This window comes from Metopolophium dirhodum, chromosome 1 (assembly GCF_019925205.1).
Source record: "Metopolophium dirhodum isolate CAU chromosome 1, ASM1992520v1, whole genome shotgun sequence".
Lineage (NCBI taxonomy): Eukaryota > Metazoa > Arthropoda > Insecta > Hemiptera > Aphididae > Metopolophium > Metopolophium dirhodum.
Window position 1 is genome coordinate 74,692,418 of NC_083560.1, and position 17,907 is coordinate 74,710,324.

The 17,907-nt window shown below is 32.7% G+C and overlaps 1 protein-coding gene across 2 annotated transcripts in view; it reads right to left on the reverse strand.

Moving 5' to 3' along the window:
- Window positions 1-17,907, reverse strand: part of LOC132935438 (carbonic anhydrase-related protein 10) — a 283,615-nt gene that overhangs the window by 240,675 nt on the left and 25,033 nt on the right. Inside the window, exons 1-2 of one of the 2 annotated variants that reach the window (XM_061001984.1) lie at window positions 10,822-11,236; window positions 264-343 (exon numbers count right to left, since the gene is read on the reverse strand). In XM_061001984.1, the coding sequence (XP_060857967.1) occupies window positions 264-343; window positions 10,822-10,850 (109 nt within the window). In that variant the 5' untranslated portion in view covers window positions 10,851-11,236. Of the gene's footprint in view, window positions 1-263; window positions 344-10,821; window positions 11,237-17,907 lie in introns of those variants that run through there. The other variant, XM_061001986.1, reaches the window with a different exon arrangement.

The following is a 17,907-nucleotide window of genomic DNA, read 5'->3' on the forward strand; positions in this document are numbered from 1 at the left end:
ATCGAAACAAAACGGAACGTTCGAGGTTACTTGTAATAACATAATATTTATGGTTACCTATATTTTAATAAAATGCGAGCTTGTTTGATTTTTTTTATCCAAGATGTGCTTTATACGAAAACGTTTTTTTTTTTCACGGTCTTCCGTTTAAATCAACACCATGATATATAATACACCAATATTGTTTTTTTACCCGTGATTATGAAATATTCATAAAAAAAAACGATTCTACAAGTGTATTAGTATAATGGTCGTAGTCTTACCTGGTATGAGCGTTTGTAGAAAAATTCCGACCGCCAAAATTGATGGTAACATAGCCGCAGATGAAATCATCCGAGAATATCTGAAACAAAAACATAGATATTCTTAACGATGTAGGGATGTTTGTACATTATTGAATATTACAATGTTGTGGAATCGACAACATATAACTATTTAATATTAAAGAATATAAATTATGAACTATGCATACTGTACATTATTTTAAATTTAAATTATTTCTAGTCACTAGATATATCAGGACATTAGTAGCACGACATTAAACATTAATTTACTTTAAAAAAATGTTTATACTATTCAAGTTTTTTAAATGTTTTCAGCAGTTATTAGCCATTTTAAAACTGGTCATAATATACCGTAGTTTAACACCTGTGTTCAATTTCCGATAATATTATTTAAGGTTTAACTGCAAGGTTCTATATGGTATAATTTATAATGGTGTAATACTACAGTATATTAATACAGTATTACAAAAAAAATACCGCATCTTACATCTCTAAATATAACATACTTGGTTAAATTTTTAACGTGGTAGAACTACTCTATAAACTTTACGGATACCACTAGAACAATTTGATAAAAAAATTCGATTTCCATTGTGAACATCAAAATCCTTGTGTAATCGCCTCTTTTTATAATGTACATTCTAGAAAATCTTTGCATAGTGCGCCCTTACATAAAAGTACAAAGGTACCATGCAAATTGCGTTGATCAATTATTCTGCAGTCAAGACACATTTGATTATATAATATATATATAAAATATATAGATCAGTGAATCTAGGAAGTTTATCAACACAAAATGATTGTAAAAAATATAATATTTATATACAAAAATCTTGTCACTACCTCTATTATATAACACTATAGTATGTCGACGATGACAAGGGCTGATATTTCTATGTACTTTGTATTGTTATCCGAAGTTACGCGATGCTCGTCTTATAAGTTTTTAACCCTTTCACTGCCAGACGATTTGTACTCTGTAACATGTCCCTGCCACATAAATTTGACTTTTTTTTTTTTTTCATAGGTACTTTTAATATTTTGAAAGATGTAACAAACCAACCTATAAAGTTCAAAAAACTCAAAAATCATTATTGACTTAGTAATTCAAGTTTTAAGAAATGTATGCCATGGTTTCCCAAAATGAGGTAATTACCGGCTATTAGAAATGAAATCAACATAAAACACCATATTCAAACAATTAATATTTATTATGTAATGTTATACACTTTTGTATAATATAAATATATTATGCTTTTATATTACATTTATAATATGTGTGACTGTTGATAAAGCATGACACGTGCGCGCAATAATATTTTACCACATTTTGGGATGCACTACTTGCAATACAAAATTAAATTAACTACAAAAACCAGAGAAATGAAGGTAGAAACGAGATTTTCATATCATTAAATTTGTTATTTTCTTATCTAGATAATGAACTTTTTCCCGCACTGATTAAGTTTTCCAAAATATTTTAATTGATTAGAACGTAATAGTACGTCGGCGGCAGTGGGTGGTGTAATGCGTTTCGACGTAATAGTACGTCGGCGGCAGTGAAAGGGTTAACATAGGTACCTACATATTTTGTGTACTTTTGAATCAGGATAACACGTTTTTATTTGGTATAATTTATTACTTTAAATTTTAAGGTTTTTTTTTTTAGTATTTCTGGTGTGTTAGGAAAACCAACACTAAAATCTGGGTTTTCACAAATGTTATAAAAATATGTTTACTTAAAAAAAACGCGAAACCGGAGAGTGGATTTCAATGTTTGGGGTCTTGTTACATTTACATTGGTTAGGAGAAGTGCAGTGAAGATTTTCAGAACTTTATCTTAAATAGTTGATTCATTACAGAACATTTAAAAAAATTAAAACAAATTTTATTGGGCGTTTTTTGATGTTTTTCAGCTTTACAGCTTTGTAGTGAATTAACGATTGGAGATAAAGTTCTAAAAAATCTTCACTGCACATATCCTAGCCAATGTGAATCTAGCAAGACCCCAAACAACAAAATCCGTTCTCCAGTTTTGGAAATCTATCTTGCTAAATGAAAATCTAGCGAATTTTTTAAAAATCCTTTTTTAAAAATCTACATTTAGTATCTACTTGATAATCCCTTTTTAATGAGTTATGAACCAACTTTCTAGCTATCATAGTTTAGGAGAAAAGTTAAAAAATAGAAATTTTGGAATTTTTCAAGCCGACGTTTTTATGGATTCAAGTGGTTATACCGCTTGGGTGTGATATCAAATCTTTCTTATTAATATTTTATATTAAAGCTAGCTAAATTACCCACCTACTCAGGTAACCGGTCAATTCGGCGAAATTCATTTTGGCGAAAGACATTTCGGCGAATGGATATACAGGTGAACGGTTATATCGGTGATTGGATATATTGGCAAAACCACAAAACATAACCGGAAATTAAAAAATTTAAATTCCATATTATATAATTCAATAATAACTTAATAAAAAGAGACGTCCTAGGACCATATATATATAATAATTACCAGTGGCGAATGCTGACTCCGATGTATGGGCATGCTCATTTATCATAATGTATTATAGTTCTATTTAATTTATATATAAGACTTTAATTATATTACAATAAATAGATGGTACATTTTTGTCATACATTATGATTTTTTAAATACACTGATAATTACTTTGTAAAAATGTTTAAGTCCACATTATTAATTCAATAATTTAGTCAATAAAAATAATATAAATATGAATAATAAAAATAATAAATAATACTAAAAAATTAAAAGTCAATATTGTATGCCAAATTTTTTAAATATGGTATTATGTCTTGGTTTGAATAATTTTCCACCTTCGTTTTTATATTTTCTGTGGTTCTTGTCCATTTTAATTTCTGCTTTTCTTCTTTGCCAGCCTCAACGTGTGCTATTTTTAATTTAGCTAGCCCAACCTCCCTTTGTAGACCTTCAAACATCTTCCAAATTGATACATGATGACCACCAACTTATTTAAATATTTGTGTTTAATGTAATTTCGCCGATATATTCGTTTGCCAATAAACCCATTCGCCGAAAAAGTTTTGCCGTAATCTCTTTCGCCGAGATGTCCTAAAACCACCTACTCATCATTACGAAGTTGCATTTTTATTATTTTCCTACTTAACACAAATTCTTGAAGTTTTCAAAATTTAGACTTTTTTCATTTCAATTACCATACTCACTTGGTTAAAAATCAAGAAAGTAAAATTGACTTTGTAACACACCAACAAGGTTTTTACCTAATGGATTATTATTATTTTCAATCATAATTTTTCGATCGGATCCATATAAATCGTAAAAATCGAACTTGTTCAAAACTTGTTTGAATTAAAAAAAAACCAAGGACATTTTGTGATTGCATATTATTTTAAATTTGTAGGGCATAAAAGCAATTTCTTATAGAATTACATTCTGAGCCCTAGTTAGTATTATATCACTATTAACATTACATTTTCCATCACACACAACATAAAACGTGCTTTTAGGTGTATACGATTTGTCATAGTCATGCGTGTATTTCCGTGCATCATATACAGACCATACAAGGTAACGTAGTCTCATAATAAGACGTTTTAGAAAAAAAATTAAATCGTCTACGAAGTGAGTTGATACATACATGGGTAATAATATTATATACGCGCATACACACACATACGTGGTATGTAAGTCATTTTTATCCACCCAGAAAAAAAAATGTTATATTTTACGAGGAATATTTGATATATACCTGCACATTACATGCACATATATATTTTTGTTACCGAGCCCACTTTTACCAAGTGTCGCGGCCATGGTACTTTGGTGAGGGTGGGGGTGGTCTCCTCGGTAAAAAATAAATAAAAATAAAACACGCGTCTCAAGACGTCGTAAAATTGAAAACGCGACATACTACAAAAAACGCGCGCTCGTATGGGTACAGGAGGAAATAATAAGACGACTAACTTTTGTTTCTTATTTTTTTTGTATTTCGCATACACCTATCTAAACGTGGTACATACCAATACGCGCACACAAGCGACGACCCTGGGTCGTGGGGTGTGCAAGTCTACGGGTTGTATAATATGTGTGTAATCGTAGCAGGGGTATATTATATTATTGTTATCATTAATATGCCAAGGGAGCGTAATACAGGTACATTTTATGGTAATATAATATAATAATATATTGTACGAGGTAGTACCTCCTACGCCGCTTTCCCCGGGCCAAATCGTAAGTAATCACTTTAATAATTATTATTCTTATTATTGTACGTATGATATAATATTATCATTTTTGTGAGTGTGTGTGTGTTTGCAGTTGTCAGCCTTCGGGAGCGCGACACATCGGATGAAATCCACTTTGTCTCCTATTATATTATTATATAGGTAGGTACATCATGCACCGCAGTATAATAACAACTACCTACCACGATAATATCGCGTTACCGTCGACAAAAAAAGTCATTTATTATGATTTGTTTTTTTGTTTTTTTGACGTACAAAATATATAATAATATGTACCTTACTTATAATATGTTGAAAAAAAAGGAACCAAACAAAACCAGCACCGAGTCGCGAATATTATCTTATTTCGTCATCCACTACGACCTATACATATAGGTACCTACTACGTATACCTTACCCGTGACGACAAAAAATTATAATCTTGGAAATTACAATAAATACGCATACGTATTGTGTGTGCGTCAAACGACATATTATTATGCAAGATAAATCTATCATGCCTGTATATTATGTGAGTACCTACAACGTATATATTATTATTATTATTATTATTATTATTATTATTAGATATGTGCGACGGCGTATTACACGTATGTGCATGTGTGCGTGTGGATGGGTGTGGGGGTTGGGTATGTGTGTGGATGTGTGTGTGTGTGCAATTGCAACCGTCTAATAACAAAATCCCGGGGGGGCAATGTAACGAAAACCGAGGGAGGAAAGCAAACACGCCGAGATCAAATAATGTATATATCTTCACCACACTTGAAAAGAACAATTTATACTCCACGTCTCCGCGTTATGACATATTGCCAGCTATCGGATGATATTACTGCTGCAGTGTCGTTCTTTTGTTTTGTTTTCGTTGTTGTTGTTATTATTATTACTATTATTATTATTTTCTACACTATTTTTTAAAGTCAAATCTGATACGTGTATCTTTTTTTCTGTGGACGGTTTAACGTTTGAGACGTATCTCAACATATCATACATGCGTGCAGTTTGACGTTTAAGCAACAATATATATATATAACTACCACCACACGGCTGCGGAGCAATATAATACGTCTCTGCTATTATTATTATGAACGATGCGAGTACCGAACAATACAACAATATATAATAATAACAATATAATAAAATAATCACAATACGATGTACCTATAATAGGTATATACACACAGCTTCTGATAACGCTTAAAGTATATTAAATATTATGGTCGAAATCAGATTATAGAATTTCAAAATTTATTTTAAGCTGTCCAGTAGCTTCAACTATATATTATAGTTTGACGACGGGTATCTTTCTTATATCATATTAATATATGTTATTAATTGGTTCACCAGTTCTATTACTAAATATGTCTTGCAACGAAACGCATTATCCGGTTCTGTGAGTAAATCTAAGTACCTATAGATAGGACTTGAAACCGTAAATATTTTTTCTTATTTCGATTTGCGTTTCGGTTATTGGTATTGATTTTTTTCGATTTAGTTTTCGGTTTCGGTTTTTAGCGGTTTTAACGGGTATTCAAAATCAGAATCAAAAATAAGTTTTAAGCCCTACCTATAAATAATGATTTCAATTTTTACCTACACTGAATTTGTCGTCTAATTTTCCTGCGCGATTTTTATTTATTACCATTTTTAAACGGCCATGACGCCAAATTGTAAAATTGATCACAAAACACATATTTGTTTACATAACAATTAAACTTATTAGACTACTATTATAATACAATAATTATGCACAATCAACTAAGAAATTTAATGTGTTAAGCACAATCCTTAATAGTTGGTAATAATTACAAACTAAATAGATAATGTAGAATGCACATTTCACAAACGCATCATTGTTTGATTTATTTTATATATAATATTATATAACAGGTGGAGGCCCAATAATACAGTAACTTACACGATACAATAAATAATAAATATAATTTGGACATAGAAAACTAGGATAATAATAACAGAGATTACAACTAAACTACACAATATATAATACAAAATAATATAATGCTACAAAGCCAAAATATTATTCTTTGATATAATATTAAAATTCACTAAAATATGTGGAGTCCTCGTTACCCGCGATCGGCTAGTTTCTACCATAGTATTGGTTAGGGCTTGAAACCGGTTACCGGTTTTTACCGAAAACCGGTAATTTCACGGAATTTTGGGGCACCTATAATCGGTTACCGTTATTACAAACCTATTTGTACTCCCGGTTATTGGTTACCGGTTACCGTGACAATTTTTCAGCTAACATAAAACGTTATGATAACGTAATATGTTTTAACCGGTTAAGAACCGATCACCGGTATTTATAAATACTGACTACCATTACGTATGAACTATAATAATATTATGTTTAATTTATTTAAGATACATAAATGATTATACGCTCGTCGCTACTAATGGTTTAATAAATAATAACTTCTTAAAACTATTCTTAAATCATACAATTATATCTTCGTTTTTTTCCCTAGTATTAATTCTTGTAATAATAATTCAAATAATTGGTATTCTACATTTCTATTTCCTACCTACACCTATAACATCAAATATCGTTGGTTGGTAATGACGGTACTCGATAGTCGATAATCCCGGTCTTCCTCATCGTATATTGTACTGGGAAATCTAAAAATAGCTTGATTCCTATAACAACACTAATATTGTATTAAGTATACGGGTACAAAGGTGTAGTACAATTTTTTTTTAGAAAACCGGTATTTAATCGGTCACCGGTAACCGACATTTTTTGGTAGCGGTTATCACTTAACGGTAACTTGTAATTTTGAATATAGTACCGGTAATTGGTTACCACTAACAACAGGACCGGTATAAAACCAGTATCCAAAAAATTTTCAAATTAATATTAAATTAATAACGGTTTCAAGTCCTGATAAATAATAATTAATATATTAAAATAAAATAAGAATAAAAAATGTAATCAAGGCAGAGGTAAAGGCAAAGGTAATGCATTATGCGGGGATCTATGCAACAACCAAATTATTATACAAAAACAATTTCATGAAAGAAAAATGTTTACGCGTCATGCAAGGAGGTTATAATATGAATATAAGATGTAACCAAAAGTTTATGTTATATGAAGACCGTAGTATAGATTTTAGTGTCTGTTCAGAGAATACGCGTGACATCTGAGCTCAGTACTCTTGGGAATTTCCATTTTACCACCCGGTACTTTTGGGGATTTCCACTTTACCGCCCGGTACTTTTGGGGATTTCCACTTTACCTTTCAGTACTTTTGGGTATAATCTAAAAATAGCTTGATTTCTATAACAACACGAATATTGTACTAAGTATAGGGGTACAAAGGTGTAGTACAATTTTTTTTTAGAAAACCGGTATTTAATCGGTCACCAGTAACCGACATTTTTTGGTAACGGTTATCCCTTGACGGTAACTTGTAATTTTGAATATAGTACCGGTAATTGGTTACCACTAACAACAGGACCGGTATAAAACCGGTAACTGGTATCCAAAAAATTTCGGTTACTGCTAACGCGGTAACCGATTAAATTAATAACGGTTTCAAGTCCTGGTATTGGTACTATGCTTATGAAGAACAAATGGAACTCGATAGGAGCTACGGATAAAACTAAGGAGCTAAGCTCCCAAGTCCCCCACTAATTGCGTCTATGGAACTAGACCTTGTGGAACGAACAGGAATTTTAGAGTTCACTTACGAGAGCAGAGTAGGAGCATGAATTGAACCATCAATTATTGACCTTTGTGAAGATATAGATAAGATATAATAGATTAACTCTAAAGCCGGGTTCACACTACACCGTGTCGTGTAAATAATCACACGATACCACAGTAACCAAAACGATACCATAGCTGAATATAATCAACTTCTGAACTTAAAATTATTCATTTGTTTTTAGTTATCACTTTTCCGATCATAAATGTAACCACACGGTCAAAAGTTGAATAAATTCAACTATGCGGTATCATTTGGTAACTGTGGTAGCCGTGATTATTTTACACGACACGGTGTAGTGTGAACCACAATTAACACAACTATCAGCTAATGAGGTCAGAACAAGATTATACGGTCAACTGGATTATTCCTACACTGTAATTGGTGTTATGAGAATAAACGATAAAAGTAAAGTTTGATCTGTAGAGGAACGATCGGAGACCAAAAGAAAATGCTGATTTGTAACTACCTAATTAACTACCTAGTTGATTGTTAAACGACTAATTTAACATTTTTCGACGTTTAAAAATATTTAATTACAAAACATAACATTATTTACACATTGATACGACCTATAAACTAATTATTATTAATCGTAAATATAATACACGTAAATGCGTATCGATTAAATGGCAGCTCCATGGATCCCACCGCGGATAACGGACGAACAAAAGGCACGTATTAAAATAATATAATAATATTGAATCCAATGAAACCGCTGCAGTAAACAGTCTAAGTAAATTAATAACGTAAACACCTCAACACCTTTAATGACAATGAACGAAATTCGTTGTGATAAGCAGCTTACGAACATTAAGCCCATCGTTACAGCAGTGGACCGCAAAGGTTGGATTATTTTTTAAGCATTCAATTAAAACGCCGAAGAAACTATATATATATATATATATATATATGTAATATATATGTATTATAATACACCTCCGCGAAATTCGGTAACACTACGGTCACCAGATACCGGGCGGTATAATCTGATAAAGGTTGCGGTAATAAGCTGAGTTCTTATTTTTCACCCCAATATAATAACACTATAATACGCCTGTATACGCGTGACGGTGACATTGTCGCGAACGAGATACTTAGGAAAATAAAATGCGACAAAATATCGTAAAACGCACAGACCGCAAAAAAGGTAAAATTAAACCCAGTGTGAGTACTCATATATATATATTTAGGTTCAGCTCGTAACCACACAATAACACTCGAGGGGAATATATAAGAGTGTGTCCGCTATTGAAAGGTTTCAGTAAACAAAAGTTGTTTCACTATTTGATGTACATATAATATACACAATGCACACACAATAGATATTATAATAGTGTTCAAAGTGTATCGAGTGCACTGGATTTCTATATTTCCGAGTGTTTATAAAAATGTTCATCGACTTAAAATCTAATAAATATCCGATAAATCCAACGACGAAAAGTCGTTGCTCCATTTCGTATTATTGTTGATTATTGGATTCTTTTTGATAAACATTATCGGCTGCCTTGAGGTTTTACTATAAATGAATCAATGCGATATTTAAAATAGCTTAAGCTATACATTTATTCAAAAATGATTTTTATTAATTGTATGTTCCTACAGTTCCAAGTACGACGTCTAAATCTGTTCAGTGATCCCTCCTTGAATAACCTTCACAGCAAATCTAACCAATAATTCTGTTCACCCCAAAACCCTCTCTAAAATAATAGGTAATTAAAATGACGCACAGTGGTCTGAAATTGAAAATAGTTGGCCAAAATTCAACGATATAATACGACTTATGTGCTTACGAGACGGTAAAAATCGTCTTTCGTTTTTCGTATTAACGCGTTCACGTACCTACAATATTGTAGTTATTATTTCTGACATAACTATAACTGTTGTGTCGTGTATTTATTCAAATAATTAAATGTGCTAATAGGTTACTAATACTAAAATAAATCAACACAATTTGATTGATACATAATGTGGAATGGACTGTATTAAAAAACATCACACCACACAACATAAGTGAATAAAATAAATAATAATTATCATCATACACATTTTTGGGGATGTAGGCGTCCACCTACTATATAATATAAAAACCGATTACTCGTTATTCGAGAAAATGAAATATAATAATAATTATTCGCCACTAAGGCAATATCACAAAATATTGATATCATATGACAAATAAATATGTTTACAAATAATAATGATGATAGCATAGATAACCCAGACTAAGATTTATAGGACTGGACACGACAGGGTTGGAGGGTGTAGGGGGTTGACCACGAAATGTAGTTCAACGTGCGGAGTTCGGGGGGATATTTTCCTTTTAGCATTACTAGCGCTGTCTTAGTGGATACTAATTATGGAACTAGAACACATACAAATTTCTAGTTCCATAAGTATCCACTGAGACAGCGCTAGTCATCCTAAAAGGAAAATATCCCCCCGAACACCGCCTGTTATACTACATTTCGTAACCAAAATATTCATCTCGTGTCAGTCCTGTATATTATCTTAGTCCGTGATAGATAAATATAAGTCGCGTATCAATATTATGTTACCGGTTGCCGCCGACAGCTCGACTGTCCATACGACCATAACCTTGCAAACGCCTGTCTGCCCGATCGAATCCCGCGATTCACGATGTTGGTCGATGGCTGAACCACATAATTTATGCACGTGATACGACGTCTTCTCGCCCAGATGACAACCCGTACACACAGACCCGAATGTCCGACGCACGTTCGGCGTCCGGTTGGACTACACCCGCGCGCGATCACTACCGATTATTAATATTATGGCTCACACTGCCGTCTTGTCCGTTACTGTTTACATGTGCCCGCAGCCCGCGTACATTTAAGACAGCGACACGGACAATTACAAAAGAAACCCAGTCGCCCGCTCGCACTCACGATCATATTATGCCACCGATGGCAGATTCACTCGCGTATTGATATTCCGTAACATCAATATGAATAAATTATCGAATGGCTAAGCAACGCGTAAATATATTACGTGCCGCAGCAATAACAAAACGGTGAGTTCGGAAACAACTCGCGTCACGCGACTTCGACGACTAAATTAATTGATCACAGTCCGCGTACCCCGGCGGTAGGCCTCTGTTGGTGGCGGCCGGAAGGGAAGCCGGTTTGCACTATACGGCGGCGGGGGGTGGGGTCTTCTAGACGTTTCTATGCCATATCGGCGTGGACCTGCGACAAAAATAAATATTGTCGCCGCCGGAGTCGGCCCTGAACAACAACTGCTGTGTGTATTTTAATATTATAACTGTTACGTCCCAACCGACGTCGATATATACATCAACGCAGAAATGAATACGTGATTACTAGGTTATGATGAGTGTTTATTTAACAAAGTACAAAATACCCGGACGGTTGGTTAAAACTTTGTGGTAACATGCTTGTTGTTGGCTGCGTATTTAGCTGCTCCGTAGACTGTACTGGTGGCTGCACTGAAGCCTGCGATCCGCTTCGTAAACGGCTAGATGACCAACCCTCGTGGTTACCGACATCATCATGACCCGTTTGACCGTCGGCCATCTTGACTGAACTAATTAAGTTACCCAAAACAAAATATGCGCTACAACCCAGAACTACACAACGACTAATTCCACGATTATGTCAATACACAATATTTCTTGAGGGCTGCTGGATAGAATCGCACTTCTGAACTGTAGGAGCTCGTGTGGATGTCAGGAATCGAAGTAGTTAGGCGACACAAAACACGAGACTCATCTAATATAATAATAACTCGACACTTTAATAACAAGTAATAACTTAAGAATGACAAGACAGTGCCCGTGAGCGTGTGCAGTCCGGACACACTCCGACAGACACACGCACGGCAACACACACCAAAAGACTAATACTAATACTAATACTAGACGTCGCTTCGGCGGCACGAGTAGGTGGACAGTGTTGTCACTTATCACTACAATATTATAATTTATGGTGGAGAATTTAAGACTGTGAGTGGTGTTACGACCTGACTCTGAATGTCCCTAACCGTCTAATGGTTAGCTCAACCCATACTGTATAATCATCTCACGAGCTCTTGTCATGGGCTCCTATTTATATATATATATATGATCGAGTCCTTTGGAGTGGGTGGTCGTAGTAGTGGCCAAGCTCAGTCATGAGACGGAGACACGGAGTTCTGGTCTCGTACTTGGTATGCTGGTTGACTCGTATCCTTCGTATGGGTGCTGACTTTCCAGGGAAGATACGTATGACGACACCTTCTATAGTTTAATTGTTTTCACTAAGCTTTTGCAATGACCTCCGCATGTTATAATATACTAAAAGCCTTATTAGTTACATCGTCAAATATTATTAGAAACGTGCGCTACGCTGTACATAGTTAATACATGATTACTTAATACCTAGGTACGTAACATAACTACCCCTGCAATGGACTTAAAAAACAAAACCAGTAAGATAAAATAACGTTCTAGAGGTTTTTAATTCACAGACTAAATGAATACCTATATATAAACTTGAATGAATCGAACTCGATTGTATACGTCATAATAAAACAACAGGTACCCTCAGTGCTCAGTGACATTTTAACGACGCAGCTTCATTATGACGTATTACCAACAATGGTTTATGTGATCTCGACGAAACACGTCTGAGTGATGGTCTTATAATAATTAATTATCCGTTTGATAAAGTATAATAATAATATGGTTGCCACTTGCCGTGACAATACGTTTGAAATCCAAATGAATCACAAAATGCATGTCCATAATTTTTTTTAAATCACATTTTTGCAGATTAGTTTTGATTTGTACATAGTTCTGTACAAACGAGGCACATATCCATTTTACCAGTATATTATAAAATGTCTTAATAATGAGAATTTTTCAAATTTTTTCTTCAATTTTTCCAGTAATAGAAAGTTATTTGTCTCTTTTGTACAATTCATGAAATGTGGCCTTTTTGCATTTAATGATTCAATTATAAATCGCACGCAATAAGACAGTGTTTAATGTATAGTAAGTCGACACCTGCAAGAGGAATATAATCACCAAAACAATAAATATAATATAATTGTAATAACGTTTATATTTATCTAATAGTATGAATCGTATAAAGTATATTATTTTGAGAAAACAAAATCAATTTATATTAAAACGAATAATATTAATGTCACTCAAATAGACACTATAAATACGAGAAACACGAAAAATGAGCTGCGACTTCAAATAAACGGAAATTATGTACCGAAAATTATGAAACTAGTCGTAGGCATGCATGAATCCAGATCCCTAGGGTGCTAGGGTGCTATAGCAACCTCTTGGGATGTTGCTTCCTGGAAAACAAATACCCTACACAATATTATGTATTTTTGGGTTAATCTAAAACCATTCCAACTAACTCTACTCGAACTTGTTGGACGTTTTTGGACAATTGTTGGAATTTGTTGGAAGCTACACTCAAAGTTATGCAATTTCAACGTTTGTAGTGCCAACTTCACAACCAGCACTACGAATAAAAAAAAAAACGCTGAAAACAGATCCAAAAATATACTAATACAGTTTTGAGACATTGTTGGACTTTTGTTTGACATCGACTAAAAAAATATTCTGAATATAAACGTTGTTAAGTAATTAAGTTTGGTTCATAAAAAAATGATATCTCAATTAAAAATATTTAACTATCGTTATATTGAAATCTAGTGTCCAACAACTTTAAAAAGTGGTCCAACCAACTTGTTAACACATCGTACAAGAAGAAAAATTACTCTAACAACTTTTCTAAGTTTTTAAATCACCATTTTCTTCTAGCAATACATTTCTCGTTTTTTCACCTAATATTCATAATAAAAATTTTTAACCATCGTTATATTGAAATCTAGTGTCTAACAACTTTAAAAAAAGGTCCAACAAACTTGTTTACACATCATAGAACAAGGAAATTCCTTCCAACAACTTTTCTAAGTTTTAAATCACCATTTCTTTCTAGCACTACATTTTTCGTTTTTTCACGGAATATTCATAGTAAAAAATTTTAACTTTTTTTAAATTGACGACAACTCGTTTTTAAAAAAATTGATCAATTAAAACCAGCTTGTAGGTACAGTTTGTGTGAGTCCCACGCGACTATACGAGACAGGACCGTATACTAAAGTGTAACAGTTATTTTAAATCTCGTGGTTTTCCTTCAGTGGTCATCCACTCATCCATCAGTAACGTACGCATTATTATCACTATTTCTGTGCTTGGAGATGCCAAAATACCTTGTCGTGTTAGTTTTAGTTTTTTATTGTCGTTTTATTATCAATTCTGCCGGTTATCAATTCCGCCGACTATCGATTCCGCCAGATATTTGTTTATGTTAATTCCGCTGGATATTTATTTATGTTGATTCCGAAAACTGTTTATTAAACAATAACCGATGTATCATACTGTACAGAATTTTTTTTTTTAATTAACATATTAGGTACACACAGTTACCATAATAGTAAATGTATTTTTTTTTATTTAAATAAAAACATTTCAAAAAACAATTCAAACATTGTCGTCCACGACGGACAATTAAACCCATTTACAGGTTCATGCATTGGTACATAGGTATATTATGGTAGAAAAAAAACAATACAATACAATGTAAAATTTGTTAAAATAATAAAATAATGGGGGACGGAGTAGCCGAGCGGACTAAGGCGTCGGTTGCAACGTGCACCGTCGCCGGTTTGAACTCGGCCATGGGTGACATTTTTCTTCGGGCAGTCAAGGTGTCCGAAAAAGAATCCACCATCCCCTACCCGGACATGGCAGATAACTACATGTGTATAGCAGCGTGTACTAATGAAATAAAACATAAAAATAAATGTAAATGTAAGCCTTTTACGTTTTAGATTCTGAGCGGAGCGATGAATGAAGGTATTTATTTTACAATGATGTGTGTTTTTTTATTTTAGATTCTGAGTGAAGCAATGGATGTATTGATTTTACAATGATGAGTGTTTTTTTTTTAAATTTTTTTTGTGTCTGTCATCACCTTTTAGGACAGTAAAAGTGCTTGGATTTTCTTCAACAGTAACTTTTCTGATGGCAAAGTGAATGTAGTTGGTACTTTGGGGGGTCAAAAATAAAATAAATTTCTCAGTTGTTTTCAAACGCGACGTGAAAAACAAAAGAAAAATTAAGGGAAAACGGGAATTTTTACACGATAAAATTTTGAAAATAATTTGACTCTTTTTTAACTGTTTACGGACATTGTCAGTTTTCAATTTTTTTAGTTTTTTTTTTTATAAATATCAATAAAATTTTATTTGTTGGGTAAAAAAGCGTGAAAATAATAATATAAGACTCCTGATATATCGTTTCAATAGCAATTGAAAAATATTAAAAATACATAGGCACAATTTTTTTGATAAACATTTAAAGTTCAAATTTATAATTTAATAATTATTTTGTAGTTAAACATTTATAAAATGTTCAACTTTTATAGTTAAGGATTGAAAATTGAAAACAAGGCTCTTAGGCTCCACGTAATTAGGTTATATATAAATTACTTTATTCACAATAATATCATCAAATATACTTGGTAATATCATAGGCAGACTGACCGTTTTCGCTCAGAATCGTTTTTCTTATACAATTATATCATATCATTGAATTCAATTTTAACACCATCCATTAAAGCGACCCACTTGTAACCTTCTGTACAGCAGAGTGACATCCACTTGCCCACCTTTTTTTATTTTTTTATTTTTGGGTCTGTCATGGCAGTAAAACTGCTCCGATTTTCATCAACAGTATCTTGTTCGATGGGAAAGTGAATCTAGTTGGTGCATTCGGGAGGTCAAATTTTCAAATTTTCAATAGTTTTCAAAAGCACCAGGAAAAACGGGAATTTTTACGTAAAATCGGTTTTTGACAAAATCGAATTTTAGTTTTTGGTGTAACTTTAAAAAAAATGAATGTATATACATGCATTTTTCACTGGTTGTTTATATTTGCTTTTTCTATATTCGATAAAATTTTACAAATATTTTTATTTGTTTTGAACTGTTTAGAAATATTTTCTGGTTTTCAATTTTTTTAGTATTTTTTTCTATGAATGTCAATAAAAGTTTATTTGTTGAGTAAAAAAGCTTGAAAATGTAATACAAGGTTCCTACTATATTGTTACAATGACATTTGAAAAATTATAAAAATCCTTAGTCACGGTTTGTATTTATAAGCAAAATTAGCAAATTATTAATTGAAAAAAAATGTCTACAAGAAAGTCAAATTAAATTTTAATGAGCGTTTGGAATTCATATTTTTACAACATTTGATATTCACTCGATTTCTTGTGTAACGATTTTCTTATTTTGTTGTAATTAAAAAACGTCTACCTATGACTGTCTGATTTCAATATTTCATACTTTCGGAACAAGACGAACAATATTATTAGAAAATAGCACTGTATAGATAATAACATGTAGAATTTATCGGTAAAAATGGTTCGATAAATGTACGTAATTTCAATAGGTATTTACGTGGATGTACGTGAAGTTGGCACCACCACTTTGAGCTATCAACCTCAAACCTGCAGTGCCAATATTTTACAATGATGTGTGTGTGTGTTTTTTTAAGTGTGTATATACAATAAAAAGTCGAAACAATGCTTTGATTTTCAACTTCAGTGTCTTTTCTAGTGGGATAGTGAGTTTAGTTGGTTGGTTAGTTGGAGTTTTCAAAAGTGTCGAAAAAACCAAAACAAAATATGCTTATGCTTGTGTAATTCAAAACGATTATCCGTAGATGTCCACCGAATGTTTGTATTAGTATTTCTATAGGTACGCGACATAATTTTTAAAAAAAATGTTACTCTTTTTGAGCATTAATTCCAATCATTTAAAATAAAGGGTTGTCACTCGATTTGAAGAACGGTACAATTTTTGTAAAATTTACTGGGTAAATTTACCAAGCTCACGTTTATCTAAACATTCGTGTGGTGACACGAACGAAAATCCAAAACGATTCGACGCCAACACCGAATTAAAAAAAAAATATTTACACAATAAATAGTCGAAAAAATGCTTCGATTTTCAACTTCAGTATTTTTTTTAGAGGTAAAGTGAATCTAATTGATTTGATTAACTGAATTTCATAGGATTTTTCAAGCGTCGAGAAAAACCAAATAAAAATTATATAAAACAGAAATTATCACGGAAAATCAGTTTTTTGTAAAATTTCTGTAAAAATTACGTATATTTAAACATTAGTGCGGTGACACGAACGGAAAGCCAAAACAGTTCGACGTGACCATAATCAAATTAAAAAAACTAAATTGTCTCGCACCCAGTCAGAAAATGTTACCATTCCCTGTATTATACCCATCATACAATCATCATATTACATGTATATTATAGCAAAGCTGCAGCTATTTTCACCGGTGTGCCAGCGGTAACCATCATAATATTTTAATAATATAGATAATATTATGGGTAATGATTATTGTTGCCCTTAGCAGCAGTACAACAGTTGTAGGTATATCGTATATGGGTAGGTAGTAGTATATCGCAGACGGTTATTAATATTTCAAATTGACGTCGATACGATATAGGTATACTACGCGCGTGTGTCGGTCAGTCACTATTATACCTCCCACCCCCGTACATATTATATA